We start from the raw sequence: 15,832 nt of genomic DNA, 5'->3' as shown, positions 1-15,832 counted from the left end.
TCAGAGTGAGTTAAAGATGAATTTCCATGATGGTTTCTTACATCGCTGTCCGTGACAACCACTCGTTCTTCATCTGATGAGATAACTGTCGGCTCATCCAAAAGTTCTGGCGCCGCCGCCATCACTGCTGCTGTTGGCTTGATCGGATCTAAATAAGAAGCAGACACACGAGTCAGAGACGCGTCTTCAAACAGGAAGTCATCGCATGCCTGTCTCGCAGTTTGTCAGTAGAGTTTAAAAAACACGCGCTGGAGGCGACGTCCGCCTGCTCGCTGTCAGAAACGCTCCGGGACGATCAGAGAACTGAACGACTACTCGCCAGAGTATAGAGCAGCTTTACGGTTCACCGAGCCACAGATTCATCACTGCCATCATCACCGTCGGCATCATCACAGCATTGTTGCGTCAGCTTCCTGACTGTGTCAGAGGCGTCCTGTAGCGCCGCCCTGAGGACCCGTCTGACACCTGAATAAATAAACACTTTGATAAACACGATGCTAAATCTGTCACGTGGTCGTGTTAACCGCAGTTTTATTGATCGTGTGGATTTTACAGGTGAGAGAGCGCACACTGTCAGCATCACATCCTTCGTCAGTCATTAGGCGACGCCCCCAGCAACTTCCAAGTCCAGCGGCTGTCAGCTGACCTCTGGCGCACATTGCTGATGGGGCGTACTAAACTATTCATTCATTATCGGGACGCAGCGGTTGATTAATCTTCACATGATTGGCTGTAGAGCACGTCCTGGTCACGCCCCCTAAGCTGTATAGTTCCTGCGTGAACATGACATCGCTCTGTCTCGTCTCCTGCTCGGTGCTGACGTTCCCAATAACCAGGCCACTGTTAGGGTCACATGACCCACCTGAGTCTTTCTGCCTCTCACCTGCTGACGGCGCGACGCTCCACAGGTACTCATCCCGCCTCCTCCTCAGCCTCCTCTTCTTCCTCTTCAGCTGTGACTCCTTCCTCCTCAGCTCCTGGATCACCTCCACCGCCTGCAAGCAGACAGCACCACTCGTTACCCTCCAACCCACCTATCCACCGACCAATCAGAAGCGTTCATTTACTGACCGTCTTCAGCGTCGAGACCTTTGACGTCTTCTCCCCCGACTGTCCCACCGTCCTCCTCAGACGCTCCAACAGCTCACGCAGCCGCACCCGACGCAGCCGCTCCAACGCCGTGTGGAGGAGGCGCTGCAGTACACACACGCAGACACATCTGTGAGCAGGAAGTGTGTGAGATCTTCTTCATGTGTGTGTGTATTTCCTTTTCGCCTTCCTACCGTGTTGTTGGCGAGCGGCGCCCTCTCATCGTCGCTCTCTGACTCTCTGAAGTCTGACGAGTTTTCCGTCTCACTGCTTGACGTCACCTCTAACGACTGTGTCTCCGTGGTAACATGTGGCTTCTCATCCACGCAGATGATGTCCAGCTCCACTGGGTCCTGAGCCGCCTCAGGTTGAGGACCTGGCGGTGGCGCAGGCATGACCTTCAACCCTAACGAAAGCGGGGATGTGGGATTGCCCTCTGAGGGTATCTGGATGGTGGGCGAGATTTGAGGTGGTGTACATTTGAAGATCAGCCCCCCTGCTCCCGTGGCGACCACAGATGCCGTTGCGCCTTCGACACCCTTCTCGGCGCCATGAGGCACGGGGGCTTTGAGCGACAGGAGCTTCACTGGGGTCATGGGGGGGTTGGAGGGGTGTGTCTGCAGCAGGGTGAAGGAGCCTGGCACCGTTAGCACCTTGGTCGGGGTCTTGGGCGGAGCTTTGGCACAAGTGACGATGATGGGGTCCAGGCTGGAGTCGGCAGGGAGGATCTTAAAGGTACAGGTGCCCTTCTGAGACAGGAAGCCAGAGCTCAGGGACGGCGAGGAGGGCAGAGGCGGAGCCTGGGGACTGACTGTGTGGGCCACAGGGGAGAGGAGCGAGGAGGAGGAAGGACCTGCAGGGACAGAATCACAATCAAGATTTTAGTTTAACCTCAGATACGCCCCGCCCATCCCCAAGGTCTGCAGACTCACCTGTCTGTGCAGGCGAAGTGGGCATGACTGCCCTCAGCTGGCTGACGGGGACCAGCTTGACCAGTTTCCCGTCGGGTCGGCGGTAAAACTGGACGCCGGAAACCATCTGGACCGGCTTCAGGAGCATCCTCTGAGACCCGGGGGCGGGGCCCGGAGGACGAGGGGCCACGACAGGAACCGTCCCAGGAGGAGGCGGGACCTTAATCAGCACTACCTGAGGGGCTTTAGGGGTCGCTGTGCCTGGAGATGGATTAACAGGTGGTGCTGGCGAGCTGCTGGACAGAGACTCTGAGCACAGACGGATTCATCAATACTTTATTGATCGATCAGGCAGAAACAGAGATTATTTATTGATCAAAGGCAGACTATCACACGGAAACGCTCACCTGTGATGGAGGTCAGGAGGGTGAGCGGTGGGACCGCTCCAGGTGGGGTCACAGAAGAGGAAGCAGTGGTGGTGACAGTGGGAGAGGCTGTAGTGGCCGCTGCGCTTGTGGTGGTCACAGCGAGGTCAGAGACCACAGAGGAAGCTGAGGAGACGTCAAGAGGCGTCGGCCCCGACCTCCGAGCAGAGGTGGAGGAGGGGGGTCGCAGAGATGGCTGCTGCTGACGGGATGAGCTCACCCGTCCCGTCAGGTAGGCCGCCAGCCGGTTGGCCGGGTGGAGCGCCCCCATCCTCCCCAGCTGGATCTTAGCCAGCGGGTAGAGCTTCCCGTTCACCTGCAGGACGACACGGAGGGAGAGCCAGGTAAGTGGCGAGCGGCAGGTTAATCGTGATGCTGGTGACGCTCCGCCCAGGTCACAGGTCAGCAAACACAGATAGAAATTAAGGGTGACATTGTGACGAGCGTGTGAAGAAGCTCAGCTCATTCTTTTTTCCCCACCTGTCCCGTTTGGCTCTTTTGCATCAGAATTTTTGTCTAAAGGCGAATAAAGATGCCCAACAGATTTACTTTACCAGATGGACCATCCCAGCTTTGCCGTAATGGTCCATTTGATTCACCTTTTATTGTTTATTTTATTTATTTTCACTTGCTAAATGTGAGACAGACTTGACTGGGGAAAAGAAAGAAAAACAGCGGGGCAGAGGGACGGGGATAAAGGGCAAAAAACAAAAACAAACAAAACAAACACAAAATACATCTATGAATCACCTGGATCACCTGTTGAGAAAGAGAAAAGAGAAAACAAGCAGAAGAAAACGAGAGTAATACCATAAACAACATCACAATGATCTATGTGAATGTAACAGTAAATACTAAATATTAAACATTATTTTGCAGCACATAAGATCGACAGCGCACAGTGTGCTTTGAGGTAGGAGCCAAAAAGGGTGTAGTTTGTGTGTGTGAGCACCCGTGTGTACACCTGTGAGCATGGACGCGCTCGTTTTTAAAAGGTTCCTTCATGTAATGACCTGCTAGAGGGTGTGGGGGGGCCACAGCCCCGTCCTCCAGGGCATGAAACAGGTATGGAGGAGATCAAGACTCCAGACATCCAGAGGACCCCAGAACACAAGAGACCAAGGAAGACCAACAGAGGGGCAGCCGCGCCACTGTTCCAGAAAGAGCTGAGGAGAGTGCCAGATGAGGGGCTCAGCTCATTCTTACCTTGATTGGCTGGTCCGTTCCTCCCGGCGCTTTCCTATTGGCTGAGAGGAAGCCGGCAGGCGAGATTCCCGTCAGGAAAGGCAGAGCCATGTTGACCTTCGCCTCTGACGTCACTTCCTGTCCACTGCTCTCTGTCCAATCGTCCACCTGTTGATCCGTGAAGCCATCCTCCTCTGTGATGTCATCTTCCTCCACCTCCCTCTGCCAGTCCTCCACAGGCTCCGCCTCCTGCATTCTGTGCTCCTTCTTCATGTTACGTTCCTTCAGAGGCTCCACCTTCCTGCCCACCCATGCTGCATCCACCTGAAAGACATGAGGTGTAATCAACCATCACACGTCAAGCGAGTTTATCCCTGTGACACACGCGTAACCATGGTTACAGGCGTTGCGGTCATTTTCTGGATGACAGGAAATGGTGACCACATAAACTAAAGCTCATTTGTTTCACAGGTGAACGCAGCTGTGATTGGTGGAAACAGCCCAGCAGCTAACCAATCAGCTGGCAGGACTGTTTCTGAAACTCAGACTCAACCAATCAGAAACATTTCTACCACCTTTATGACTTATCAATGAAAATGCACCATTACAGAGGAGGCTGCGACGGCACCCACCTGTCTGCGCGGCGCTGTCGATTTCCTCGCCTTCAGCGCGGATCTGGATATCTTGACGTGGTACTGGATGCAGCGCTCGGCGCCGCTGCCTTCCACAGACTGGCCGGTGGGATGGATGAGGAAGTTCTTGATCCAGAACGGGCGGTCTAGCCGGTTCTGAGCCATCGCCTCGCACAGCTCCATCAGCACGAGGGTCCGGTCGGCCTCGCTCTTCCACTTAAAGTCGGCCCTGATGAACAGACGCTTCGACGGCTTCGGGGTCGGCTCAGCAGGAGGACTCGGAGGAGGCTCGGAGGGAGTCGGAGCCTGAAGGGCTTCACCTGCAGAGGAAACCTCCATGAAAGGACAGAAAACATGGCAGCAGGGGCTGATGGGAGAGCAGCAGCGTGAACGCACCTGCAGGAGGCTTAGAGGTCTTCTTCAGCTTCTTCACCTTGTGGGGCTTCGGCCGATCAGGTCGGACGGTGCCTTTGGTTGCCTCCCGGTGGACAGACGGTGTCGGTTTCACCTGGCAATGAATCAGGTAATGGCACAAATCACAGCAGAACAAACATTTACAGTAAGAGCCTCGTTCCCTCAGGAACTGCTGGCTTACCTTCTGTTTCCGGATCTTTCTGGAGTATCCTCGGACTCTGGCACAGCTGCGGTGATCTTCTCGGACCTTCTGGAAACAAAGAAACGAGTAGTTTGTGCAGCGGATACATGTGCAGAACGGCCTTTAAAGTGCTACGTCCATGTTTAAACAGGTCCTTACCGCAGGGCGGGTCTGTGGAGCCGCCTCAGGCATGCGTACCGGCTCTGGATCAGAGCGCCCGAGATCCCTCCTCCACAGAGTCCGGACCCGCTCGGCAGGCTGGGAGACGCTGTCCGCCTCCTTCAGAACTGCGACATGACCACGGGGTTATTATTTTTATCTATGCTTCTCTGACGCTTAAACCGTGAACCGCAGAGACTCACCGTAGGCCATCTTCATCCTCCTCTTCTTCTTGGTGCTCCCGTGGTGTGAGGAGGGGCTGGAGTCGGACCCGTCCAGGTTCTTGAGGAGGACCACCTTCTGTTTGAGGCAGCTGCAGCCGAACATGCACGCTGGCCGGCCGCAGTGGCTGATCCTGGAGTCGCGGGAGAGGCCGAGGCAGACGCAGCCCAGCCGGCAGAACTCGTTCAGACACGGCGGCGCTCGTCTGCGGCTCAGCTGGATCGGCGCCGTTGGGTTCTCGCTCACAAAACCCTGAAGAAGAACGTCAGACCTGTTTATTCTAAACGTGTGAAAATCTGCCCACTTCCTCATGAGTGTTTCGCATTCATTTTTTTCTTGCTTGTGTTGCACTGACATCTGTGCTTCCTGTTGATAGCAGCGTCACACAGTCAACACGTCTACTTTAGTTTTTGACCTTTAAATAAACGCAGATAACCCAGAGTTTGTTTTAGGCTCGGCACGAGAGCGCCGCACCACTGCTCACTAATCTGTAATTACTTTACCTGAGCGGTCTCTTGGACGTGTGCGCTGTGGTCACGCCGGCAGCGAATCATCCAGGTTACGGTTTATTAAAATAATCAAATTACAGCATTTATGTTAGACGACTTTTAATTAACTGCTTCAGCCCACTTACAATGAGAATGTAAAACAAAAATGTAGTCACTGACCTGTGTAGCATGTTAACACTATTGGAAGTAAAAATAACTTTAACTCCAATTTTGAAAACAACCTTTTTTTTGTATAAAGCTGACTGTATTATGAGTCTGTGGTCTGGGAGAGAGTCTGCAACTCTGTCTGCAAAATACAGTAAATAATGACCAATGTTGGGCAATTAATTATATGATGATTGATGATGAGATGAAGGAGAACAACAGCCTGATACCTGCAGGCCTGACAACAGCAGATGTATCACTGCTATAACACCTGTAACACAGGAGTCGCCTCATTGTTCTGACACACACAACAAAACTACTGACTACACTACACACTAACTACACACTAACTACACAAGACAACACACTAACTTTAGACCAAAACACGCTAAATGTCTCAAATCTCTCACATCTCAAACACGCTGTCACTCCTAAAACTTCCCCCTTCCTAAACTACTAAGTGCCATGTTGCCATATCATTTTTTGATTGGTCGACATGGTACATTTTTGCACCAATAGGAAACGGGAGGGTAGGAGGAGTTTGGGTTTTGTCTTTGCTCACAGGCTTTCGAGCGTTTTCCTTATAAAACGCCGTTTTTACCGTTTCTTCCCGCAGTAAATATAAACAACGACAGTATTCAGGAAGAAAACCAAACATTGCAGATATTTTTATTGTAACTCTGGTTTTACGTGGCCGATCAACACAATTTAAAAACTGGTATATACGAATGTGAATCGCATCATCGGCTGGACTTTGGGATAAGGTGGCATCGTTCTGATCCCATACGGGAGCAGCCAGACACTCACTGACTAACACTGAAGAACAGAATCGTTAACCTATTAATTTTAATTTCAATTCAGGTTAGATTTTTTTTCTGTGCGCAGACACCTGCCAGCTTAGAGGGAACATTGGTTGTAACCTTGTAATAGTGTCTAATTATCTTTAATAGTCCGTGATTATTAACAGTGTGTGGTTGTTATTACTGGTCTGTAATAAACACCTGTTAGTAGGGATGGGTACCGGTGTCTGGTGCCATCATGGCACCGGTTCTGACATAAACGGTAGTAACCAGACCGAAAAGCAGCGCACATTTCGGTGCTTTATTTCGGTGCTTTTTTCCTGAGCTGTGATACACTATTCTAGCCAATCATTTTACGTTTCCGAGGATAGTAGGCGGGGCCAGGTACGTACGTTCTTTTAGAGCAGAGCTACAGATTAAAAATGCCCAAGGCGAAGCGGTCAAAGTCTGGCTGTACTTCACAGCAAAAGATGCAAACTCAGCAGCAACAAGTGCTTTAAGCTGATACTGTGATACTGTCAAAGGAGGTAACACCTCAAATCTGATGAAACACCTGGCGACGCATAGCGGTTTTTTTTAAAAGCCGAGAAATGCGCCGTATTTGATAGCTTGCTGCGAGACCTCACACCGAGCACATCTACTGCGGGTGTGGTGCCTGTTATCGGACCCGGAGTTAGCAACATCCCCCAAAAACCCGAAGAGGAGAGTCCTGGCCCCTAGCCCTGCCAGTGTAGCAGAAATGATGAGGATGATGATGCAGCAGCAGCCGTTCTTCTCTGCGTGAGTAGCTTAATGTTGTTCGTGTGTAATTTACGTTGAGTAGGCTAACCACGTTATTACATTAATGCATGTAAGGTGAACTAGCAAACATCATCATAGCTACATGCGGCTGTCTTCTTGTTTGATGGCAGATACTCCCTTCACCCTGGCCAAAAAGGCTAAAATGACCAAAGAAAAAGTGGAAAACAGTTAAACATGAGAGGTTTTTGGACAAAGTTTGTGTTTTTTCCATTGTTTAAGCACTGCTTCCAGCCAAGAGTGATACCATATATGCCCCATAGCTGCAGAAAAGGCTAACATTGTTATCTTTTTACAAAAAAACCAGCTGAACATGAGAGGTTTTTGGACCAATTTTGTGTTCTCCATTCTTTAAGCACCGTTTGAGCACCGTTTGAGCACCGGCACCGTTTCAAAAGTACCGTTTGGCACCGGTATCGGATAAAACCTAAACGATACCCATCCCTACCTGTTAATTTGCCCTTCACATCATTTAAACTCACACAGCACAAAGTTCCTGCAGTATTTTTCAAAGAGAACATTAAAATGATCATTTATCACAAAAACAAACAGCTGTTTTACACTGAGCTGCACTTTCACCCCCACCCTCTAGGAGATGCTGCAGCCAATGAATGCTCACCGTCTGAGTGAAGAGGGACGTGAGGGCGATGGTGGCCCTCTCCGTAGTGATGCTGGTCCGGCGCAGGCCTTCCCACACGGCACCGTCTTCCAGGACCTTCTGTTTTTGCAGAGCACGGGTCATCGGCTGGCGCCGACTCCTGCCGCTGTCCTCGCTCTGCCCGCCCCCCAGCTCAGAGTCCGACTCCAGCGGGGCCAGGTCCCTGGACATAACCGATGGGGGCACTGTGGCCCTAGAGGGACTGAGGGTCTGAGATGAGGTCCTGGGTTTGAGCCTCCTCCGCCTCTTGATGGGGTTTGAATCTGGGCGTGATGGAGGCGCTGAGGGGGCGTGGCCCACAGGCTGCTGAGGTTCCAGTTGACTGGGTTCAGGACCCAGAGCAGCTGCAGGTTCTGGTCTGAGTTTGCTCTGTTTAGAACCTTTCTGCTTCCTCTCACCCCTCCGGCCTGGTTTAGGCTCTTTGAAGCGGGGCCTCTTGGAGGGGGGAATGAACCCAGATATGAGGTCAGAGGAGGAAGGGTCGGCGGTCTGCTTCTTCAGGACGTGGTCCAGGGTCCGGACGTAGCTGGTACTCCTGGTGGGCAGCTCGTACACCAGCGGCTCCACTGGCGGCTGGGAGAAGCTGGCGGCACGCTCGTCGATCAGCTTCCCCTCACTCTCCAGATACTCGTCCAGCATATCGCTGCAGAACGCCGACAGGTTCTTCTTCTGCGGCTCTGAACTCGAACCGGCTGCAGGATTCAACACAAACCAGTTAGACCAGCACACGGCCCAGCACGGCCGGAGCCGAGCTGAAAAACAACAAAACTATAACCAGCTGTGAGCGCATGGCGTAGAAAAGCACCTTCAGGTCTGCAGGCTGAAGGTGTGGGTGGAGTCTCAGACAACGTGAACTTCGCTCTCCAACCTTTAATCTGAGTGACGTCTGTGGTTTTTCCTGTTCGGGACACAAATGCAGCAGAAACACCTGAAACAGAAGAGAACACAGGCGGAGCTGTTACCTGTACACGGACTCGCAGGTGTTCTGCTCAGGCTGGGTGTTCAGGCACAGGTGAGTCCAGGTGAGTCAGGACACTTTGCTTGTTCGTACTCATGCTCACCTTGAGACGTTGACAGCGGCTCCATGCTGGCGCCCGGCAGGGGGAAGGGCAGGCGGACTCCCAGGTACTGTAGGTCAATGGCCAGAGACGGGTCCAGCAGGTTCATCTTCAGACCGACTTTCACAGAGAAGAACAAAAGCAGTCAGAGACAGAACAGAGAGCTTCTACCTGCTGCCTGCAAACAGGAACCAGGGGATCGTACCTTCCTGCAGCACAGGGTGGATGACCTGCCTGTGCTTCATGAGCTTCAAGTCTCTCAGCAGAATCTTCTGGAAGGAAGCGATCATCTCTGCCAGACTCTCCGTTTTGGGTTTGGATGGGTTTAAGTCGGAGCTTTGTTCATCGCTTATGTCCAACCGGTCACCGCCCTCAGGTGAGTCTGCAGTTCTTTGACCGTCAGGTGTGGGCCGTGGAGCCGGCCTGTCGGAGGAGTCGGCCAGGTGGAGCTTAAGAGCCTCCTGAAACAGGGGCTGTGTGTTAACCCTTAGTATGCATGCTGTATTATGGTGGTTTATGATCAGTTATCTATCCAACGTTACCTTTGAAGTGAAAGAGATGAATAACTGCTCCTCCACTTCCTCCAGGTTCGGCTGCATGCTCCTGTAGGTGGAGTCGTTCACCTCCTGCTCCACCTCGCTCTTGCCAAGCCTTCGCTGCCGAACCTCCTTCTTCTTTCGCTTGCAGGGTTTTCTGGCTGGGAGCGGATGGACCTGCTGAGAAGGTTCATGTGTTTCTGTCACAGGTAAGCAGGGAACAGCCGCCGCCTCAGTGTTCGAAAACTCCACCCCCATCCCGAGGTCGACGTCATTGGACAAAAACTGCACGAGGTCAGCGAGTGAAGGCGTGGGAGAGAGTCCGTCGCCGTCTATTGACGAGAAGGTTGGCGACAGAGGCAGTTGAAGGGCGAGTGGGGATAGCTCTGCGGGGAAGGGCAGCGACTGTTCGCTCTCTGGGAAAGATGCCGGAGGATCAGGAGCAGGCATGGAGGTGTTTGGACTCTGTGGTTCAGGGTCCTCAGGTAAAGTCTGCGGTGGAGGCTGAAATGTTGTGAATGACGTGTCTACGAAGGACTCGGGTGGAGGTAACACTGTATGCCATTTAAACACAGACGGGTCTTCGGTGTCCTGCGAGTCTTCAGGAGGTCCTGCTGCATCACATGCTTCAGAGGCCGCAGAGTCGAGCTCTAAAGCGATCGAGGCCGGCAGGTGAGGTAAAGGTTCTGGAGAACTCGCAGGAGACATCGGCTCATAGCCGAAGGACGAACACTCTGGGTCAGGAAGCGAAGACCTCAGGGTGGGGGAGTCTAAAGGTGGTGTCGATGATTCAGGTGGTGTTTGTGGTGAGTTCGGGGAACATAACACTGTGTGGAGGGGCGGGGGGGCAGTAGGAGGCAGTGAAGAGGTAGTAAGAGACGCCCCGAGGGAGCAGAATGGCTGGTTTAAGCCGGGTAACACTTGGGTACTGTCAGGGCCTCTCGGCTCTGGGCCCGGGCTTTCGGAAACGCGAGCCGAGCGGTCGTCAGTTCTTGGACCCAGCAGATGTGCAGCAGCAGCTGGACCGGGCTGCTGAGGAGACACTGTTTGTCCAGAGACATTAAAAACCATGTCAGCTAGAGGATCTGTACATCCGGAGGTCGTGAGGTCGGGCTTCAGGCTGCCGAGATCCTTGGAGGGATATGCTGCACCGGTGGTACCTTCCCAAAGCGGATGTGCAAAAGAAGCAGCAGAACTGGCCAATACGGACAGGCGCTCAGGAGGAGCTGCCGGGGCCAGAGAGTCCGGTTTGTTCTTTGTCTTTTTAGAGTGCTGCCTCAGAAAGAGAGCGAGCGCTGGCAGAGGCAGCCGAGCCGGCCGCTTGTGCTGCTTTGTGGCTGTCTCTGTTGTAGCGTCTGGGTTAGGTCGGTGCTCCAAGTCCTCAGAGGAGTTCTGGGATACTTCTGGAGCAGCACGACCAGGACCACCCCTCCCAACACCATCGTTACAGTTTAGTGAATTCAGCGACTGCCCGTCGTCCTTAATGGTCCCTCTTATTTCACATTTCCTTGGAGGTGCTTTAACACATGTACTGTCTTTAAGGGCTTCTCGTCCTTTAGCTTTTACACTCGAGTTCTTAGTGTTGGTTTGCTCTGCTCTGAGAGAGGCGCTGTGATTGATGCCGAGCTGCTCCAGGTTGCATCTCTGCAGTGAAACGTGAGCTTCACGAATCAGCTCCGAGAACAACTTCTGAGCTGGACGTGAGACGCTGCTGAGGCAAAGCAAACGAAAACATTGGATTAGTGACATCGGTGTTATTTATGAGGTCAATCAAAACCTGCAGCATTAAACTCGTTGAGAGGACTGTTTACAATCAAGCTTCATACATGGAGCTAAAATTAGCCCGTTTCCTCCTGTGCAAAGGGGTTTGGGATCTCTGATTCTCTGTGATGTTGTATTTGTCTAACTTTAAAAAAAAATAAATCAAGTAAAGGCTTCGAAGCACTGTTTCTTCTTTTTTTAAGCATTTAAAAATCCCTTAATAATCTTATTTTCATGGTTTTATTCGCTTTTACTCATGCAGAACGGTTCTCCAGGGAATAGAAGAACCGCAAACTGACCCGCCACCACAGCCTTTATGATTCTCCTGCAGTGTAACGATGTCACAAACATCTCCTCCAACTTCAGTTTTGAATGCACCAAACAACCACCATCATGGAGGCTGTGACACGTCTGATTTGCCGTTAACCGCTATGTTAGCTGATTGGCTGATGGTGAAGAGGAGAACTCGACATCAAGAGGACAGAACCTGCCAGGTAGTCTCTGAGTTCCTTGGCTGGAACACGGACAAAGGTGTGGTTAGCACCTGGTTGCAGACCTAGATCTACAACCAGGTCTGCAGGTCACACAGCAACTCAAGTTTGCAGATAAATGTTCAGTCATTTATCCAGGGGAAGAATTCCAGGGAGAGCTCGGTTCTAGATGTCCTAACAATCATTGCATTGAGTTTTTCCTTTCCAGTCACCTTTCTCACTCACTGTGTGTCAACAGGCCTCTCTGCATTGAATCATATCTGTTATTAATCTCTGTCTCTCTTCCACAGCATGTCTTTTATCCTGTCTTCCTTCTATCACCCCAACCAATCACAGCAGATGGCCCCGCCCCTCCCTGAGCCTGGTTCTGCCAGAGGTTTCTTCCTGTTCAAAGGGAGTTTTTCCTTTCCACTGTCGCCAAAGTGCTTGCTCATAGGGGGTCATGTGATTGTTGGGTTTTTGTCTGCATGTATTATTGTAGGATCTACTGTACAATATACAGCACCTTGAGGCGACTGCTGTTGTGATTTGGTGCTGTATAAATAAAATTGAATTGAATTAACAGATATTCAGTCATGTGTGACTGCTTCTATGATACCCACAGACTGCCAGGAGCAAAACAAACCAAAAACCATCCCATAATTCAGCAGCGTGAGATGGAAAAACGCTAAAGTACTGGGTGCGAACACCTGCTGGGCTTCACGAACCAGAGCTGAACATTTACAGCAAGTAACTGGGAGCATCACAGACTGCTTTGTGCTGTCGTTATGGAACAGATAAAAAATAAGTGTGTTCAAGGTAAGACACTAAAGATCAGGAAACTGTGTGTAACGCTTTCCTGAATATTCTGATGGACAATCAGAACAAGACGCCCTTGGTTCGGTGGGGAACCAAAGACCCTCAAAATTCAAACGTTGCCCCTAAACTGCTCCCATTGAAGAACTTTTACTTTCTAGTTTCTCTGGAACTCTGGCCCTTTTAGTTCTAAACAACTACAGCATCTCTCCACCAATTTAAAATCTCTGCAAACAGTTTTTCAGTTTTCAGCAGGAAGGTGGAGATCCATCAAACATTTATTCATGTCACCATCGATTTGTAGTTTGTGCATGAAACTAAAGCTTGATGTGTAGCTTACACAGGTGGCTGAGGTGGACAGCAGCAGTTGGGCTGGTGGTGGGTTTCTCAGAGGTAATCCACTCTCTCCACTACCTAACAGACCCACCCCAACTGCTGTGGCACACAGAGATATTTCTCTGGAGGTGCTCGTCAGTGGAAGAACGGTTACGACACACCGACGGTTAACATGAGCCTAAACACAGGAAGTCCGCTGGCTGACTGGAAACACGTCTTTCTTACACACCTGATACTCAGTACAGAGAAACTAAAGAATCAAAGTCTTACCCCAAAATCTGCCCGGGGGGCATGGCAGCAGGCGGATCTCTGTTTGTAGTGGAACTGTCTTTGAGGTCTCCGGGCACTGAAGGTTTGGACTCCACTGATTTGGAGGCTCGAGGTTTGTGGCTTGCCAGCAAAGACCTCAGGCTCTCCTTCACAGGAAACTGCTCAGCAAATCCTCCTTGTTTATGGAACGGATCCCCAGAGTTCGCTTTCAGTTTTCCTCCCCATGAACCAGACCCGTCCTCCTTCAGTCCCTTAGTGAACGGGTTGTAGTTGACCTTCAGCTGAACAAACCGAGCGTTCTGATAGGCTGTGACCGCCATGAATTCAGTCTGGGGGAATGAGAAGGTAATGACACCGGGATCACTCAGTTTTATGTCTTTAGCAGCTTTGTCTGTCTGGACCACGTGCAGTCGCGGTAGGTAGCGGTGCATCGGATGCAGAATAGTGTTCCCGTCTCGGTCTGAGATGTTGTTCGTGAGCTTCATCCTGTAAAAGGACACCGGACTCTGCATCCAGTGTTGGCCCGTCGCCGGGGACTCTAGATGAGCAAAAGGCTGACTCTTTGCATGCCGTGTTCCTTTACCATCAGCTTGCCAGTTCTTGCCGGTCCATCTATAGTGACTGTTGTCTAACGGCTGGACGTCCATCATCAGAGTGTACCTCCTGGATGGCTGCAGGCCGGAGATGCGGAAGCGGCAGTAGGGGAACATCCTGCTGCCTTGTTCGGTCAGAATCATCTCTGTTCCACATCTGAAGAACACGTTCCACATGCTGTGGTTCTCCAGGGTCACTGTGATGCCCCTGCAGGTGTTCTCCGGTGGCAGAGTGTCCGACTGAGGCTTTTCGCTGGCGGGATGTTTCTGCTCAGTGCCCCTCCTGACGGCCTGCTCCACCCCACCTTCGCTCGCCTTCCCGGGTTTCGGGGTGACGCACCATGACAAAGGGGGGCTGCTGGCAGCGGTTGCTGTTGCAGGGGTGGTCGCCCTTTCCTGATGGAACACCATGTTTTTCTGCTTCTTCTTAGAAGCCATGAACAGGTCCAACGAGGATCCTGGAGTTTATTCATCTGCACGACAGGTCAGGACAGCATCCTGAAAACAAGAAGCACAGAGTCAATAACAGCTGCACAAGATGCTCAAACTGAGTCCGGTGATGTGTTAAAACATCATCCGACGGTTTCGTTAATGCCCGAATTCTCCACACACAATTCTCCAGGATGCACCTGGATCACAAAGCTGAGCTGTGAGGACCGTGAGCCCTGGAGAGGATATCAAAGACCCCCTCACACAGACTTTAGCTCCTGAGGACCCGGCCTTCGCGGTCTACGTGGGCCCGGTCCTCAGAAGGTCGGGTAGGCCGGAAGTAAAGGGCTGTGAAATTGGACGGTCTAGGCTTCAGATTTGCGTCACCGCTGTCTCGGTGGAGTTTAATAAACTCGGCCGTCTGCTCCTTGCTGTCTAAAATATAACAGGACGCTGGAGTAAACTCGACCATCTCACACTCCTGTTTAATCCGTTTTCTGTTTGACGTTTATTCAACTGTGTGAAAACCAGAACTTAATCTCAGCCAAACAGATTTACTCAGGAACACATAAAACACTGAAAAAAGCCCAACAATAACATTTTTAAGTTATCTGAGTGACGTATATACAGTGTTGGGTAACTTACTTTTCAAAGAACTATGTTACTTCGTTACTTTCAAAGTAACTATGTTACTTCGTTACTTTGGTTTTACTCAGAATTCTACGGTGGCCCTGAGAGGCCAAACAGACTGCAACTTCAGGAAACACTTGCAAAACAGAAACGCTGCAAAAAGAAAAACGCTGCAAAAGCACACACAACACAACGGAAATGTTTCTGGGGAGACAATAACCGGACGGACCAGTTGCACAAACCAAAACATGTATGTATGGCTGTATCCCAATTCAGGGTCTGCAGCCTTAACAGTCCTCAAGGGCCGCGTACTTAAAGACCGCTGAGGCCGGAAGTGCGAGGCTTGTAGACTTGTGAAATGGGACGGTCTAGCCTCCGTTGCGCTGCCCAGGTTGCCTAGCAACCATGATACTAACAGCTGGAAACGTTTCATACAGCTTTGTTTGACAGAAATGAAGGAGAACAAAATGTTTTATTGTTCGTTCATGTTTTATGACATCACTTTGATTAGTTGAGTATCTGAGGCTGAGACCACAGGACTGTAAAACATGATTGTTGGGCTTCATTTCTGTGCTGAACAGTCATTTCAAGATTAGTTAGTAAATAACAATTAGCTAATGTTGTTCATGAGACTAAAATCATCTCACTGTGGTAATGTATATACAATATGGCCAATATTATAGTTATTGTCAGATTATTATGATAATAATAATAATGGATTGGATATATATATAGCGCTTTTCAAGGCACCCAAAGCGCTTTACAATGCCACTATTCATTCACTCTCACATTCACACACTGGTGGA

At 50.9% G+C, this 15,832-nt stretch overlaps 1 protein-coding gene across 5 annotated transcripts in view; it reads right to left on the bottom strand.

Moving 5' to 3' along the window:
• Positions 1-15,832, bottom strand: part of mgaa (MAX dimerization protein MGA a) — a 39,967-nt gene that overhangs the window by 7,459 nt on the left and 16,676 nt on the right. The window contains exons 2-19 of one of the 5 annotated variants that reach the window (XM_005947479.3): positions 13,375-14,465; positions 9,728-11,432; positions 9,391-9,646; positions 9,189-9,305; positions 8,933-9,055; positions 8,089-8,819; positions 5,200-5,470; positions 4,997-5,124; positions 4,838-4,906; positions 4,639-4,750; positions 4,243-4,562; positions 3,632-3,934; positions 2,408-2,741; positions 2,022-2,309; positions 1,284-1,942; positions 1,072-1,194; positions 884-995; positions 42-148 (exon numbers count right to left, since the gene is read on the bottom strand). In XM_005947479.3, coding sequence (XP_005947541.1) covers positions 42-148; positions 884-995; positions 1,072-1,194; positions 1,284-1,942; positions 2,022-2,309; positions 2,408-2,741; positions 3,632-3,934; positions 4,243-4,562; positions 4,639-4,750; positions 4,838-4,906; positions 4,997-5,124; positions 5,200-5,470; positions 8,089-8,819; positions 8,933-9,055; positions 9,189-9,305; positions 9,391-9,646; positions 9,728-11,432; positions 13,375-14,405 — 6,789 coding nt within the window. In that variant the 5' untranslated portion in view covers positions 14,406-14,465. Of the gene's footprint in view, positions 1-41; positions 149-883; positions 996-1,071; positions 1,195-1,283; positions 1,943-2,021; positions 2,310-2,407; positions 2,742-3,631; positions 3,935-4,242; positions 4,563-4,638; positions 4,907-4,996; positions 5,125-5,199; positions 5,471-8,088; positions 8,820-8,932; positions 9,056-9,188; positions 9,306-9,390; positions 9,647-9,727; positions 11,433-13,374; positions 14,466-15,832 lie in introns of all 5 variants that reach the window. The other 4 variants (XM_005947483.3, XM_042213429.1, XM_042213431.1 and 1 more) reach the window with 4 other exon arrangements.

Source organism: Haplochromis burtoni, unplaced genomic scaffold (genome assembly GCF_018398535.1).
Source record: "Haplochromis burtoni strain Fernald_Lab_line unplaced genomic scaffold, NCSU_Asbu1 Contig_442, whole genome shotgun sequence".
Classification (NCBI taxonomy): Eukaryota; Metazoa; Chordata; class Actinopteri; order Cichliformes; family Cichlidae; genus Haplochromis; species Haplochromis burtoni.
This window is presented reverse-complemented; position numbering and strand designations above follow the sequence as displayed.